The following is a 15678-nucleotide window of genomic DNA, read 5'->3' as shown; positions in this document are numbered from 1 at the left end:
ATACACTTAATCACCAAGTTATCCCCTTTTTATCTTGTTTTCATTCGGCAAGAACATATTTTTTAACTCAAAGACTAATTACTAGCATGCACTCATTGATCTCCTTTAAAACTATCATGCAATTGCTTTTAAATCATACAAACTTAGTGTTTACCAAGATTATCTCACCAAATTCAATTTCCTTTCTTATTACTCAAAAATTCGAACCTAAACTTAGCATGCAACAATAATTCATTCCTTATTAGTCTAATCACCATCCATCATTACTTTAATCAAGTCTACTCACAACAAACCACTTTAAAGATTCAACCCATTCGGGTTTATCAAGAAAACACACATACAAAGATCAATCTTGACATGCAAAGTCCTATATCACATTTTTAACTTATCCTTAACTTAGTCATTTATCTCATTTTCATCAAGATTTTTGAAGCACAAAGCCAAACATCACCTAATGACTCAAACCTTAATCAAATTATTCAATGCATGCATTCACTTAATCACAAATCAATCTCTTTTCAACCCATTTCCCATTCGGCAAACATTCAAAATTCACAATCCAAGAACCAAACATTGACATGCATCACTAACTCCTCTTTTAAATCAACATGCAACTCTATTTCCTACTAATTAAGCTTAGTTCATACCAAGATCAAGTCACAAAATTCAATTCCCCTTTTTATTAGCATAAAGCCGAAGCAAAAACTCACATGCAAATCATAAATTTTGATTTTCTAAGCAACAATCATATGCACACATTCATTTTACAATCAAGGAAATCATTTTACCAAGCACCCACTCGATTTTTTTATCAAAGAAGGCAAAACCCTTTTTTTTTAAAATTTTCAAGAAATCTTAACATGCAACATTAAAATCTAACAATCACATCATGGAAAACTCACCGGCTCTCCTTTGGATCATGGCCGGTGGTGGTCGAACTTGAGAGAGTCCATGACGGATCTCCTCTCGAGTTTATGACCTCCACAACCTCTTAAAATCACTCTTATAGTTATGCTTCAAGAAATTGTTTTTCTTAAACACAACCATAGTGATCACTTCCACAAAACCTTGCAAATACTTACATGCAAATAGGAATCAAGAAGTATACCGAAAATAAAGGCTAAAGGTAGAAATATCTTTGAGTTTGAGTAAGATTTGGGGGTTGCATGCAAGTGAGAGAGATGAGAGATGAGAGGGCCGAGAGGGAGTGAAAGAGAGAGAGAGTGTTCGGGAGAGAGACGAGAGAAAAGAAAGAGAGAAGAGAGAAAAGAGAGAATGAGTGCACAAAAGAAAGAAAAGAAAAGAAAGTGGGTTATATATAGCACTTAGAAACAAGGGCAATCTAGTAATTTACCAACTTCCTTTTACTCACTCATCCCTTTTCTTTTTACTTAAATGCGATAAAATTCAAATACAAAATATATATCTCTCGGATAGTCGAGAATTATTGAATATGATATTTTTAACGCGTAGGTCTCGAAAATAGCTTTTTATCCATTACTCATAATAAGAATTTGAGCGAGCGGTTGATTTTATATGAATTTCGCAAACTCGCTTTAATAAATACCTTTTCCACATAAAATCAATTTAAAAATGCAAAGACCCACAATTAAATTCATTTATCATTTTTAAAAAGTCTCTAAGACCTCTACGAAGATAACAGAACAAATCTCATATTTTTATCCATCTCAGATGATTTTATAAAAATGCACGAATGTTAAATAAACCCTTATGTAAATCACATAATTCCTTTAAAATTCACAGAAATTAACACAGATCATATAATCATGCACGCATTCAAGCAATCACACGCATATAGTCACATAACGACTCAGGTCTGATCATAGAATCTATCCCTCTTTAATCTTTATTCTCTTTTTACGCGTACCCGGTCACGTTCAGCCTGACGGCCCGACGCTCAGCGTTTCGAATACGCTTCTTATTACCTTTGCTAATCAACACGTCTCTTAAGACGAAATACTTCATTCATTTACTTCACATATAATTCACATTTTATATTATTTAATTTCCATATTAGGACGGGTTCCATTCTACCTGACGGCCCGAAACCACAGCTTGACTTCTAAGCTGACTCTTTAAATTGGAACGTTTTTATCCACGCTCCTTAACTCTAGTATACAGATAAGACAAATAATCACCACTTAATCACATAATCTCATCACATAACACATACTTTACTTTCTTAATTACGACGCAAAATTCTCGGTCGTTACATTCACTCCTAAAAGTAAGGAAGCATTCGAAACTCCTAATGTTATAGAAGGGGTCATGGAGCTTGTTGTAGAGAAATTTTATTTCGATTTCTTCAAAATTTGACTCAAGTGCCTATATAGTGATATTGTTGGAGTTGCTCTACAAACATTATAATTGTATGATGTATAAAAAAATTATAGAAAATGACTCGTGCCTCGCACGGGTTATTATGCCAGTTATTAATAACTTATCAAATTAAATATCATGATTACTCGTTATATAAAATAAACCAAACACAATTATTTTCAACTATGGGTAAACTATAGTTGTAGCTTAATTTCTTGAAAAGTAAAGTTTATGTATAACTATAAAATTAACAAAACAGAAAAGGTCAAGATAAATCTTTATTGATAATTTGAGTTTTAGAGTAACTATTTACTTAATATGATATTAATTTTCACAATGTATGATTGGCATGAAATGTCAATTAAAAATTAATGCCCCTGAGGAATTCATAATATTGGAAAGTTTTCATTACTAAACTAAATATATAATTTAATTTTATTATTTTAAAGTAGTACCTCCATTTCAAATTACGCGTTCAGTTTTGATTTTTTTGGTGAACTTAAATTTTTTTTGACTAAAATTTGTATATATAATGTAATTGCAAAAAATTAAAAACATGTTTTAAAAAATTGCATAACCTACTCTTAATTTTAATTCTTATATTATTAAAATTATTGAGTAATTTTTATATTTCATTTAAAATTGAACTAATCTGGTTACACAAAGGTCAGCAAAAAATAACTCCAAACAAAAGTGTAATTATAACAAGATGATGAGCAACTCAAATGTTTCAAGTCTTTTGTTTTTAATTTTGAATTTAAATAGCTGCCTTCCTACATGGAATTTTGAAATAATTCAATTATTTGAATTTTCACTTTATGACTAAAATATAACACCACCTCTGGAATATATAATTTATTTTGTTTTTCTCCTAACAAGACAAATTATCGAGTATTTGATCGTCAACCATTATCCTCTTTTTGTCGGCCTCAATGCACTTCTTAAATCTTCACAGCTTTATTCAAAAACAATGGCAAAGCTTAGATTAGCACTAATCAATCATTAGCTTTGTAAATGATTATTTAAATAATTGTTTTTTTGTCAATTTAAAGCAGATTTCATTAATAACTTGAAAGATACTCAATCGGGACAAATCCCCAACTGATCATACAACCAGGTTGAAAAACTAAATAGAGCTAAATAATTAGCCGTTTTTTTCCGGATTGCTTAACAATCTGAATACAAATATTCTGAAAATTAAAAATGAAGGTAATAGTTTCTCGGACAATCCAGTATGCATCTCCCCCGAAAACAGTAGCTTCACAATTGACCGTCAAGTTAATTCGATTAATAGTCCAATGTTCAGAGGACTCAGTTGCAACAACTGAGTTTAGAGGCCTCATGCTTTTGAACAAATATTTTTTGTGAGAGATGAGCACATGTGATTTTCACCACTGTTCTAATCGCACCTCAGCTATCTACCTGCCGGACACTAGTTATAGATCTGCCGAAAATGTTGTTGATGCGAGATATTCATATCTCCCAATACACCATCAAATTCATTTTCAACATAACAAACACATCGCACAAAGCGAACACATCGCATAAAACGAGACAATCAAATACAAAAATAATAACTTAAACAGAACAATACGAAAATAACCAAAAATTCAAAAATCTCGGAATAACACCAAATTGTAATACGTTGTTAGACCAGAAATTTTGAATCTAAAAACTGAATTTTATTACAAAATCCAAACTCTTATCCTTAGTAGATCTGAAACCCAAAGTGAAGAATTGTAATGAATTTTTCGAGTTTTGTGAAACAAATATTAATTTTATTGAAGAAAAGTAAACAAAAGCAGGAAATGAAGATGAATATCGAGATAGAGATGGGTAAAAAGGGTGTAAAAGAAGATTGAGCGGTTAGGGTTAAGTGAAGGTAGGGTGGCCGACTCTCATGCGAGAGAGAAAATGAGAAGCTTTTTTACAATCATTTAAATATTTGTTTAGATAAACTTAATTTTAAATATTTGTTTATACAAGTTGTAAACGATAATGATATGTAACAGAAAATGATTGAGAGTTTCAAAGTGCACCATAATGATATATTTTTTAATAAAATTATTTTGTAATAAATTTCAAACATAAAAAATAACCTCGACTTGAAAAAATACGGTAATAAATAATTCGACAACAGATTAAAATTTCGCAAATGTACAAGTCAATAGTAATAATATTCAGGTTATTTACAATAATTATATACAAAATTCCTTTTTTTTTGAAATGGCACGAGAGTTCTGCCAACCATAAAATATACATGCATCAACCCAATAAAAAGGGGTGTGTTTGTAATATCTAATATCGATAAAAATATCAATACAAATTTTATAACTACAAGTTAATAAGATAACAATTAATGTGCACCAATATTTTTAACCGTTAATTTTTTAAAATTAACATGTGTTGAGTTGTTGAGTTCGGTTAAATTCTATATCTATTCGATCGTGACGTTGGACGTTACAATCATGCTCGCATTATAAATTTGATTCCTTCTCATATATGTTAGTAACTAGATAATCGTAAAAATGTATTAATTTATATAGAATATTTTATGAAAACATTACTTCGTTGAAAATATTTAAGTTCGGCAAAAAATAAACACGTTAATAGAATAATATATTTTATCATTGTTATCCGAATATATATAGTGTACTTACTATATATTCTTTCATTATTTATGCAATAAAGTATATAAAAATAATATCATTAATCACAAATATGTATATATATAAATATATGTGTTTAAAGTATTATTTATATTTATAGTAAATGTAAATTCATAAATATATAAGAAAATTTATTAGAATAATAAGATTTTAACCGGGTTATTTCAGGGTTTTTATCGGGCCGGGCCGAAGCCCGAACTTTTAAATGGGTCGGACCTGAGTTTTGCCTCAAAATATAGGGCACGTCGAGGCCCTAAGTCCGGGTCGGGCGTTGGCCGGGCAGGGATTTTGGCCGGATCGGGCCGGACCAGATGTTGGGGTCCGAATTTTTTGTGCATCTCAACATAGTAATAAAAAAATCACAATAATATGAAATCGGACTCAAAAAAAGTTACAAATTTCAATATTTTAAATAAATAAAACACCAAAAAGGGTAATTATGTAAATACACACAAACTAAAAAAACACACACACATACAACACAAATTCCCCACACGTTGCATCTCACTCACTTCCATTCCTCCCTCCTTTCTCTCCATTGACAAAACGCTTCTCAAACTCAACTTTACACACACAAAACACACACAAAAATATCAAACACTTTCATCAAACACTTTCTCAAACTCTCCAATGGGCAAAGCAACAAAATGGTTTCGAAACCTCCTTGGCCTGAAAAAACCCGACACCGCATCTCCGACCAGCCACCACCAACCCCACCACCAAAACGCCGGTGGAGCTTTGTCAGGTCCACCACCTCACACCACCGCGCTCCTTCTCATTCTAACAACTCTCATGCTCCACCTCATCTGTTTCATGCAAATAATGAAAGTGATCAGCACCATGCCATTGCTGTTGCTCAGGCCACTGCTGCTGTTGCTAACGCCGCCGTCACTGCCGCTCAACGTGCTGCTGAGGTGGTGAAACTTACTAGCGGTGGTGATAAGTTGTTTTTGGGTCATGAGTACTGGGCTGCTGTCACTATTCAGTCGCATTTTCGGGGGTATTTGGTACGTTTTTTTCTCGAAACTGTTATTTTCGTGTCATTTTTGTGTCGTTATTAAACTTATCCGAAATATTAAGTTTTATCATATAAATTTGCAAAAAACGAAACAAATAATTTCTTTTTTTTTGAAAGAGAAAACAAATAGTTTCTTAATTAGCGGATTCCTGATCGGTTTATATTCTGAGTTCTTTTCGTATAATTATGCAATAATTCGAGTCTGAGTCGAGTTTCGATACACGATATATCATAATGTTACACATGATCAAAACTTAAGTCAAGGAAATGTTTCACGTTTCGAGGGACGTCGCTGTCTTTTCCAATAATTACGCTTATATCTGCATTGTAAATAATTGTGTTCCAGTCAATTTCGGAACGAGCGAGAATCGATTTTCAATTTCTACGAAAATCACTGCTGTTAGTTTTTATGTATATTGTAATATAAAAATTACCCACAAGGTGAATCAAATAATAATTAAAATCTGTAAATAAGAAAATTGGGCGTGGAAATATTATTGTAAGGATATTTCTAGTTAATCGGTCGAGATACTGATTTACGGATTCGGGTGATTTATAAAAAAATATTATGATTTATCGGCAATTTATCCGAAATCGGTAAAATAGGACAAATTTTTTAACAGATGTTTGAACAATTTGTTTGTAATTTTAGAAAAATCGATTTTTTTTTATAACCATGAGTGTAGTGTGAACTGTGAAGCAATACAGTTGTGATCCATTTTCCGGCAGAGGGGGGCTGACTGAGACCAAAATAAATGAAGCCCAAGTTGTGTTTGTTTACTAAACTAAACCGTGTGGGCCTTAAAATCTACCAAAACGTCCTTTCATGCATTGGAAGTTGAGGTTGGTGATTGATTGGCTTACATCAATGCCAGTTGGGTTTTTATCTTTTTTGGATTTTACCCTCAACTGTAGATTTTGATGTTTTACTGTTATGGCAACTGTTCATTTCATAATTTGATCATCTTTAAAGGCCTCAAAGTTCAGATTTTGCCTGATATAGCTGGGTAAAAAACTTACCCAAAGTAAACGGTAGAGTAGTACTCGCATAAATCCGAATCCGTTGATTTTCGATTTCCGAGTACTCGTCCGAGTTAACGGATTTTCGATTTCCGAGTACTCCTCCGAGTTAACGGATTTCTTGAGACTGGTAATGATAAAAGGGGATTTGGTTGTCACAGGTTTAGTTTAACAAATGAGATATAGGGAGTAAAAGGCCTTGAGATATGGTAAAGATAAAGATTCTTGCAGAGGGTAAAAGTAAAAAAGATCAAGATTTTGTGGTAATGCTCCAGCCTTTTGTTTGCTGTAAGTCAGAAGCTAGAGGTTCTAGTCACTTTTTACTGTGGGTAAATTAGTAATTTTGTAATGCTCAACTGTCATTTTGACATTTCTGGGTCTGGTTTTATAATGCTTTGCTGCAAGGGACTGAAATGTAAGTAAGCCTATTAATGAGAATGTGTGTAATATTAGTACTGCATTATTGTGGGAAAGAGGTTGAGGTTGCAGGCAAAGATCTTGTACATATATGCCTGATTCTGTATAAGTGATTTGCTTGTACCTTTAGATAAAGGCTGGCTCAGTTTTTTACTTAAGTAATCTGGCTTTAGTGGCTAGTTTTAATCTGTCAAACTCTATATGGATGGTGGTTCGACGTATGTTGGAGCATATCATTCGCATAGTACTATATCATAACTACTATATCATAACACCGCACTTGTTAAACACATTATGAATGCTCTTCATATAGAAAATAAGTACTATATCACACCGCACCTTTGTAACACGTATTTGTCCTAATAAATCTCGGGGGTGAGCGAGGATTGAACCCAGAACCGAACCCAGAACCGAACCCAGAACCTGGGATGACAAGAGATAAGGCCTTAAACACTTGAGCTATCTCATCGCGCTCAACTTGTGCTCAACTTGAGTTAGGTTAAAGCCAAGTCAAATCAAGTCTTTTCTTACTATTAGCAGAGTTGGGTTAGTGAAAAGCTGCAATGGTTAACTTTTACTGTGTATGCTTGGTACTAGTAATATGTCTTGGTCTTCTTTATTAGTCCTGGGGTTTTAACTTTTGTGTGTGTGAACTCTGAAAGTGCAGAGAGCATGCATAGATGTATAGTAATAAATTGCCTGTTACTTTTGAGAAAATTTAAGTTCTTTCTGTTCATACTTGTTTGGCGCCATTATCTGTTTTTTTTTTCAATTTATTTCAGAGATTGCTATTTGCTAAGCAGCAAATGTTTTATTTGTGCCAGCAGATTTAGTGATCATGTGAATAGAGTTGTTTGTCTAAATTTGAACTTGAAATGTTCCGAAGAAAATTCAATGTTCTAACATTTAACTGCATTGGTGCATTGATGGTTGATTAAAAGTCAAGGAGGGCTTTGAGGGCATTGAAAGGGTTGGTGAAACTTCAAGCTCTGGTCAGGGGACACATTGTGAGAAAGCAAGATACAGAGAGGCTATTGCAGATGCAGGCTGCATTGCGGGCACGAACAAGAGCTCGTGTGTTGCGGGCCCAAATTCATGAAACTTCGCAATCAGCCATCAAGCTCTCTCACCTGAATCACCCAGTAAGATCAATTTCACTTCCCACCAAAATATTCAAATTTGAATTCTATGTGGATATTTTGTTTCCAGGGTGATCCTCATATTTAAAGATCTATATACCTTTAAAAAAGAAAATGATTTGGCATGCTTCTTCATCATATGTGGTCCATTTTAACTATACCTTTCAAATTTCAAATATATTGACTAGTAATTTGCATGGAGCAATGACCACTTGAGCATTAATTCAAATTTGCTTTCAGACAAGGTGATGACAATGACTGATTTCGAAACTTTGTTGCAAGAGTGAATAATGTAACATTTATTTTATTACAATTAATTAAAACTATTGGCAATTAAGTTATCTATTCGATCTCCAGGGCCCTGCAACTCCTGAAAAATCTGAACATGCTATACGTAGGAGTACGAAGCATGATCAATCAGTTATGCTGAAGGTAATTGTTGAAATTCGACTCTTAATACATACGTGTATTATTCATATGTAATTTCCTAATACTTTCATTCTGATATATGAATATCAGAGAAATGGATCAAGATCAACTTTCAGGGTTGGACCTGATAAAGAAAAATATAACTATCACTACAGTATGGATGAAGGATCATGGGACCGAGTTTATTCTACTAGGAGTGGATCGATGGATGAGGGAAAGAGTGACAAGATCCTTGAAATAGATTCTGGGAAATTTCACGCAACACCTAAAAGGAGAAACCTTTTTCACTCGTCTCTTTACCCATCAGCTTCTGATCCAAACAGTCACAGCTTCACCACATCAAAAGACTCTGCTTTCCACCAAGCAGTACTTAGTCCATCTTCAGGTGAAGTTCAGTCATTGACCCCTTACAAGTATACAAATGATGTCGATGAAGATTCTTTCTGCACTGCTGAAACTAGCCCAAGGTTTGTTTCATCAAAAGGTGGTAGTTTCACGAAAAGCGGACCATTTACACCCACCAGGAGTGATGCCTCAAGAAGCTGCCTAAGCGGCTACTCTGAATTATACCCGAATTACATGTCATATACAGAATCGTCAAAGGCTAAGGTAAGGTCTCTCAGTGCTCCTCGGCAAAGGACTCAGCTGGATAAATCCCACACAGCAAAGAGGCTCTCCCTTCATAATGTATACGGTGACATGAGATCATCAAGCACACAACGGATTCCATCAGCATTGCATTCCAACTTCGCCAGCAAAGCTTACCCTGGATCTGGCAGGCTTGACAGGCTCGGAATGCCCTTGGGTGGTGATGGGATAGGGTTTAGTGGTGGCCTTTTAAACAAATACTAGGGTTAACGTCAAACTTGTAGGAGCTATGAGGCCTGTGCATCAGCTAACCTTGCTAATTTTACTAATTATGTAACAAGATTTCTATTATCTAATATTATTCGTAGTAAAGCACTTCCATTATCCGGGTTTAGATAATGTCATGTGTGATATTCATGTCCTGATTGCAGCTTCTGCCTTCTGTAATGATGCGCTTAAAAAGAAAATGTGGTGATCTAAGTTGAGATCATTGTATGTCTCCTTGTTTTAACCTTTGAAGGTTCCTAAAATGCTGTGGTGCTGTTAATCTTTTATCACATATATAGCACCAATTGTGCTGTTGTGTATATTCAAGACCACCATTCATATGCTACAATCTTGTAAAATTGCAGACAATTTTTACAAACCCACATACTACATACTTAACCAACAGACCTAAGTTGAGACAATTGATCTCTTGACATGACCTGCAATTTTATTATAAAAACTGACATGCTGAGAACATAATCCAGTATTACAAGATAAAAATTATAACTCTTCTATTTCTCCTAAAGTTTCAGTAAATGCTCGAGGTTTATGCTCATATGAAAAAACGCAATTTGTCTTGAATAAAATAACACTGACAATCTGACATGAACTCAATGAACAACGATACTCTTGCTTGCATTTAAAAACTAGCTAGCTGAATGCCACATTATACTGATAAAATTTACAGGCTGCAGAACAGGATATACCTGCAATCAGTTAGGCTTGGTCCGAACAAACCTAATATCGATCTTTAAAGTAGGCAGATAAGGGTGAGTCATAAATATTTTTGTTTGGAAGGTTTGAGGATTCCTGTTCTTGTAGTCATGCAAGCAGGCTTCGAAAGTGATAAGGTAAGTTGTACCCTTCGCCTTGACAGATTTCATTGTCTTGAGAACATTCAGTGAATGAAAGTCATGCTTCTCATCCTGCAGGTATACATAGTGTAAAATACTTAAATTACAATCAGGGGTTTTTAAAAACAAGAGAATCGTGTACTTCAAAAAGATTCGGAAACAAACCTGTTTCAGGGTATATTCGCTGATTGAATCCTGAGAGAGATAACCCATAGCGTAATAAGATCATTACATAAAATTTATCACTGTACGTTGGAATCAAAAAATTCACAGAAGAAAAGATTAAAGACAAACCCGCTTCGTTTCATAGTCTCCCAGAGCCAACTCTGAGAGGTAAAGGGGCAGTTTGGATCCAGCCCCTGATTCCTACAGTGTCAAGATATTAATATATCAGTCCAATTTTGAAGTTACAATTATTTTTTCTTTAGTTTCAGCCAACTGGTATTTATGTATAGGTGCCAGTCCACAACAATCAATTGTTGGCAAACCATGTCGCGGAAAGGAAAACTGAAAATTAAGCACAGATAGAGTGACGTGACCCTATCATTCACGTCAATAGTTTTGTGTAAACCTATATCCGAAATCCTCTATCCGCTCCTATCATTTAGATGTTTTGTATAAACCTATATCCGAAAATCTATATCCGCTCTTATCATTCACATCAATGTTTTGTGTAAACCTATATCCGAAACCTATATTAGGCTCCGCTCGAACAGATGGTTAAAACAATCGCTATACAACCACACTCCTGATTACACTGCATCATATATATACAATCATACAAACATACTCATAGATCATGCATAATGAACAAAACAAGTACAAGTAAGCAATTGCCAATTATTTAAAAATAAATAGTCACCATATGAAAACGATTAAGAAAACGTACTGTGTAGAGAGTAAATTCTCCGCTGTCTTTTTCCTTATGGAAATCACTGTATAGTTCCTCGTTGCAACTCCATGGCCCATCTTGATTCATAATTATCAAACCTTAACTGATTAATTTTGTTCGGTGTTTGTTATGATCAATAAATTGCTTCGCAAGCAAAGTTCATGTACTTGGAGAAAACGAGAGAACGGTCTTTAATTAGGGTTTTCGAATTTACATAGTTAAAGTTAAGGGCTTTTTTCATATATACCCAAATTTTATAATTTTTTTGTAAAAATACTGTCATTTTTTAAAACAAATTGCAAAAATACTATCTTTCAAAAAATATTTGCAAAAATACGGAGGTTGCATTTGCAACCATATCTGCAACTCATAGTAACCATATATACAACCACAAATACAAATTTGAAAAAAATCTGTTAAAAATTATATTTAGTTGCAAAATAAGTTGTCCAGGTGGTTGCAAATTGCGAAAAATTAATGGCCCTGCGGGGCCAATACTAATACCACAAAAGCAACCACTGAAAACAACTCCAAAATCAACAAATCATATTTGTAACTAAACTCTTTTTCGAATTAGACCATCCACATTCATAAAATTAGACCTAATTTGCTTCGTATTCGCAACTAAACTCATTTTCGATTTCACAGTCTCCAATCTCCCCTCTTTCTCTCCACCGAGGGTTTCAATTTCATCAATCTCCGAGTTTTTCGCATTCTTATAGTCCTTGTTTTTGATTTGTTTAATTTCCACTGTTTTGATTCTTATTGATGACTTTCCGATTCGAATCGGACGATACATAGCCGCCGATCTCACCGAATCGGACGCTCGGCCGACGCTAACACTTTCCGGCAGGAGGTTCGCCGGCGTTTGTGTGTTTCTCCGGTTGGTTTGATTTGGTCATCTTCGAGTGTGTGGATTCGGCTGCTTTATTAGAAGATGGAGACATATATGATTTGTGTGTGGATAGAGGGAAGGAGAGAGGTGGTGAGAGGAGAGTAAGAGAGAGAGGGAAGAGAAGTTAAAAAAAGGTATCGGAAGATGAAGATGATATTTTTGCAATTTAATTGTTTGTATGTTTAAAAAGATAGTAAATTTGCAAGATTTTAAGTAAGATAGTAGAGTTGCAAATAAATATCCAAAAGTTGATATATTTGTCAAATTCCCCAAAGTTAATTCTAATTAATTAATTAGTTTCAAAAAAGTTAATTATGTGATCTAACTATGTTGGAGACTTACAAATTTAAAAAAATATAATTTCAAAAAATTACATTAATTTGTCTAGAATTTTTTTGTAATTATTTATATAATATATCCTTTTATATATAATACGCTTAAGAAAATTCTTATCTAAAAATTTGGTCATGTACTTGCAAAACAGTCTCAAAAATACACGATCAAAATTATATCTTATAAGATTAAATAAGAATTTTAAATTCAATTGAAATAACAATCTCCATGTCCTTCTTCAAAGTAGGGTCCTGTCAGAGAAATATAGAAGACATGAAAGATCAGATTTGGCAATAGAGATGAGATTACATTGAAAGTTAGGTACACATAATAACTCGTGAAGGATCAAAGTAGGGTTTAGACACATATCAATAGTTGTTGTATTACCATCAAGTAAATATAGTTGTGTATTTAAAGATTTGACACTAGTCATAATTGTTAGATGACCACTGATATGATTTGTGGTTTTAATCCAAAATTCATGAGTCACAATGATCAGTAGTCACATAATTGACACTAACTACTGAACAAGAAAAATTAACAGCAAGTTGAGAGCTAATAGCATTAGCATTCCAATTGGTGTTCATTTTGAGAGAATCTTGAATCATTTTGGATAATTGTTGACACCGTGCAACCGAGAACACAAATGACTCATTGCATTCAGTAGCTGCAGACTAAACATATGTTAATTCCTGAGACATGAGACCCGAGATCAGAAGTAAAAACATGAGCAACTGATTTGACAGAAGCAGGTTGAGCTAGCTTCTTTGGTTTAGGCTTAGGTTTTCCAAATAACTTGTGCCAATTAGGGTAATCATGTAGACAAAAACATTTGTTCGCTCACATGTTCAGAATTTTGACAATAATAACATAACAAGTTTGTAGAGCTTTGTTTCTTAGCAACAGTTTGGCCATTATTTCCAGATTTAGATATAAATTGTCTACTGTACTTAACATTCATCGCCATAGCATCTGAAAGGGGATTCTGAGCAGTTTTGGCAAAGTCTCTCTGAGATTCTTCTTGCAGTAACAGAGAGAAAGCTTGAGACAGAGTAGGGATAAGGTTCATCATTAGCAACTGTCCTCGAATAGTAGTATATTGATCATTTAGCCATATCAAGAACTAACTTAATTTGATAGCATCTTCATATTTCTCCAACTTTTTAGCATTATCACATGCACAATTGTTATTAATACAGACTTATTTTGGAATAAGATTGATATTATCTATTTCAGACATAAAAGTTCTAAACCTAGTAAAGAAGGCTGTGATACTCATAGAGCCTTGTTGAATAAATAAATGTTAGTTCCTTTCGTAACTGAAATGTTTGAGGCATGTTAGATTGAGAAAACCGAACAGCTAAGTCATCCCAAATCTCCTTAGCAGTGGTGAAATAGGCCACACTCAGTAGAAATGGAGTTTAATAGCCAAGACAACACCATATTGTTACAACGAATCCCCAAGCCATAAAGAGGTCAAGTAATGGCAGGTTTATTCAAAGTTCCATCTATTAAACCTAATTTCATCTTAGCAATAAAATAATTTCAACATGTCTACTCCATTGATGATAATTCTGATCAGTTAAGATCTGATTAACTATAGGAGTACCTATTATTATCAAAATTTTGCAGAAAGTACGGATGATTAGCATCAAGAATATGTGTATCATGTTATGATGCACCTGATATAGAGGATGAAACTCCAGCAGTAGCAGCAGCATAACTCATTGTCATGATTAGAAATTACACAATTGATAAATGAAGAAGTTGTAAACCCTAATTTGAGTAAGTGTACGGACAAACAAACAACTGTACGGACAAATCAAACTCGAAACAGATGAAGACGATCATGATACATACATATCGAAATTGAAGAGAAGATGAAGATCAAGGTAGCGGATTAAGCGAATGAATCATCATCACTTGTGATACCATGACAAATGTGATGAAGAGAAGAAATGTAACTACCTATATTGATGAATAACAAGAACTGTATATTACATTATGAAGAAACTAAGTGGGTAATGAGTAAGTTTGATCTATTTTTATATACAGGACCAAAGACTCTAACAAACTTTATGAAACGGTAAATGTTGATTGGTTGACTTCTTTATTAAATCTAATTGTTTGACTCGCTTGAGTCTATATTGATATCGATTCTTAATACAATTATAAATAAAAAATTATTATATTATTCTAATACTATTCAAAGATCATAGATAAAATATGATTAGAGATTTAATCATATAAAATAATATTATTCTAATACTATATAAAATAGTTATTTAATATATGTCGCCAAAAAAGTAATATATTTTTATTAGTTTGCATGCGATCCATGATACAATACAATTTCTTTTTGTCTGTTAACCGTTGTCTGATTGCAAATTTTTTGTAATAAAATTAGAGATATTCGTGATGTTATTTTATTTCTCGGCACCCTGGCAAAACACTTCCCTTTATTGGGGTTTAGACGATGTAATGAAGTACCTGGCGTGTGATATTCATGTCCTGATGGCAGCTTCTGTAATGATGCTGTTCAGAGACAATGTTGTGAACTGATATACTGCCATGTCACCATAGTGCAACGTCTAAATAGACGATCATTTTATATCTCATGCTCGACTTTTAAAGGCACATAACACAGCGCCTATTCTGTTGCTAAGCAAAAACAAAAATATATATGTTATAATCTTGTGAAATGCATGGGAACTTATCAAAAATACTAGACCTGACAATTCGTGCGTGTCGTATACTTTCGTGTCGTGTATTTTCGTGTTTCGTGTACTTGAATGCTAAACACAAAACCGACATGTT

At 33.7% G+C, this 15678-nt stretch overlaps 2 protein-coding genes across 2 annotated transcripts; one reads left to right on the top strand and one right to left on the bottom strand.

Annotated features, from left to right (window-relative positions):
- Positions 1-5504: 5504 nt before the first annotated feature.
- LOC141685311 (protein IQ-DOMAIN 22-like) lies at positions 5505-10004 on the top strand. Its single transcript, XM_074490419.1, is given in 5 exon segments — positions 5505-5721; positions 5724-6016; positions 8406-8606; positions 8961-9035; positions 9123-10004. Coding segments are annotated over 5 exon segments (1413 nt in total). The 5' UTR covers positions 5505-5639; the 3' UTR covers positions 9885-10004.
- Positions 10005-10414: 410 nt separating this feature from the next.
- LOC141687259 (uncharacterized) lies at positions 10415-11827 on the bottom strand. The gene is made up of 4 exons (XM_074492466.1): positions 11631-11827; positions 11036-11107; positions 10907-10936; positions 10415-10813 (listed from the first exon to the last, which is right to left on the bottom strand). Exons 1-4 carry the CDS (start codon positions 11718-11720, stop codon positions 10601-10603), a joined length of 405 nt encoding a protein of 134 aa, XP_074348567.1. The 5' UTR covers positions 11721-11827; the 3' UTR covers positions 10415-10600.
- Positions 11828-15678: the final 3851 nt, after the last annotated feature.

This window comes from Apium graveolens, chromosome 9, assembly GCF_009905375.1.
Source record: "Apium graveolens cultivar Ventura chromosome 9, ASM990537v1, whole genome shotgun sequence".
NCBI classification, from domain to species: Eukaryota; Viridiplantae; Streptophyta; class Magnoliopsida; order Apiales; family Apiaceae; genus Apium; species Apium graveolens.
Note: the sequence above shows the minus strand (reverse complement) of the source record. Positions and strands in the feature narration are given on the sequence as shown.

What these genes read in the sequence shown, in the direction of transcription:
- LOC141687259 (XM_074492466.1), bottom strand. Translation starts at nt 11,720, where the DNA reads ATGAATCAAGATGGGCCATGGAGTTGCAACGAGGAACTATACAGTGAT. An exon ending in GAGAATTTACTCTCTACACA is followed by an intron (nt 11,108 to 11,630) that starts GTACGTTTTCTT and finishes TTGACACTGTAG; the next exon opens with GAATCAGGGGCTGGATCCAA. An exon ending in GCGAATATACCCTGAAACAG is followed by an intron (nt 10,814 to 10,906) that starts GTTTGTTTCCGA and finishes GTATACCTGCAG; the next exon opens with GATGAGAAGCATGACTTTCA.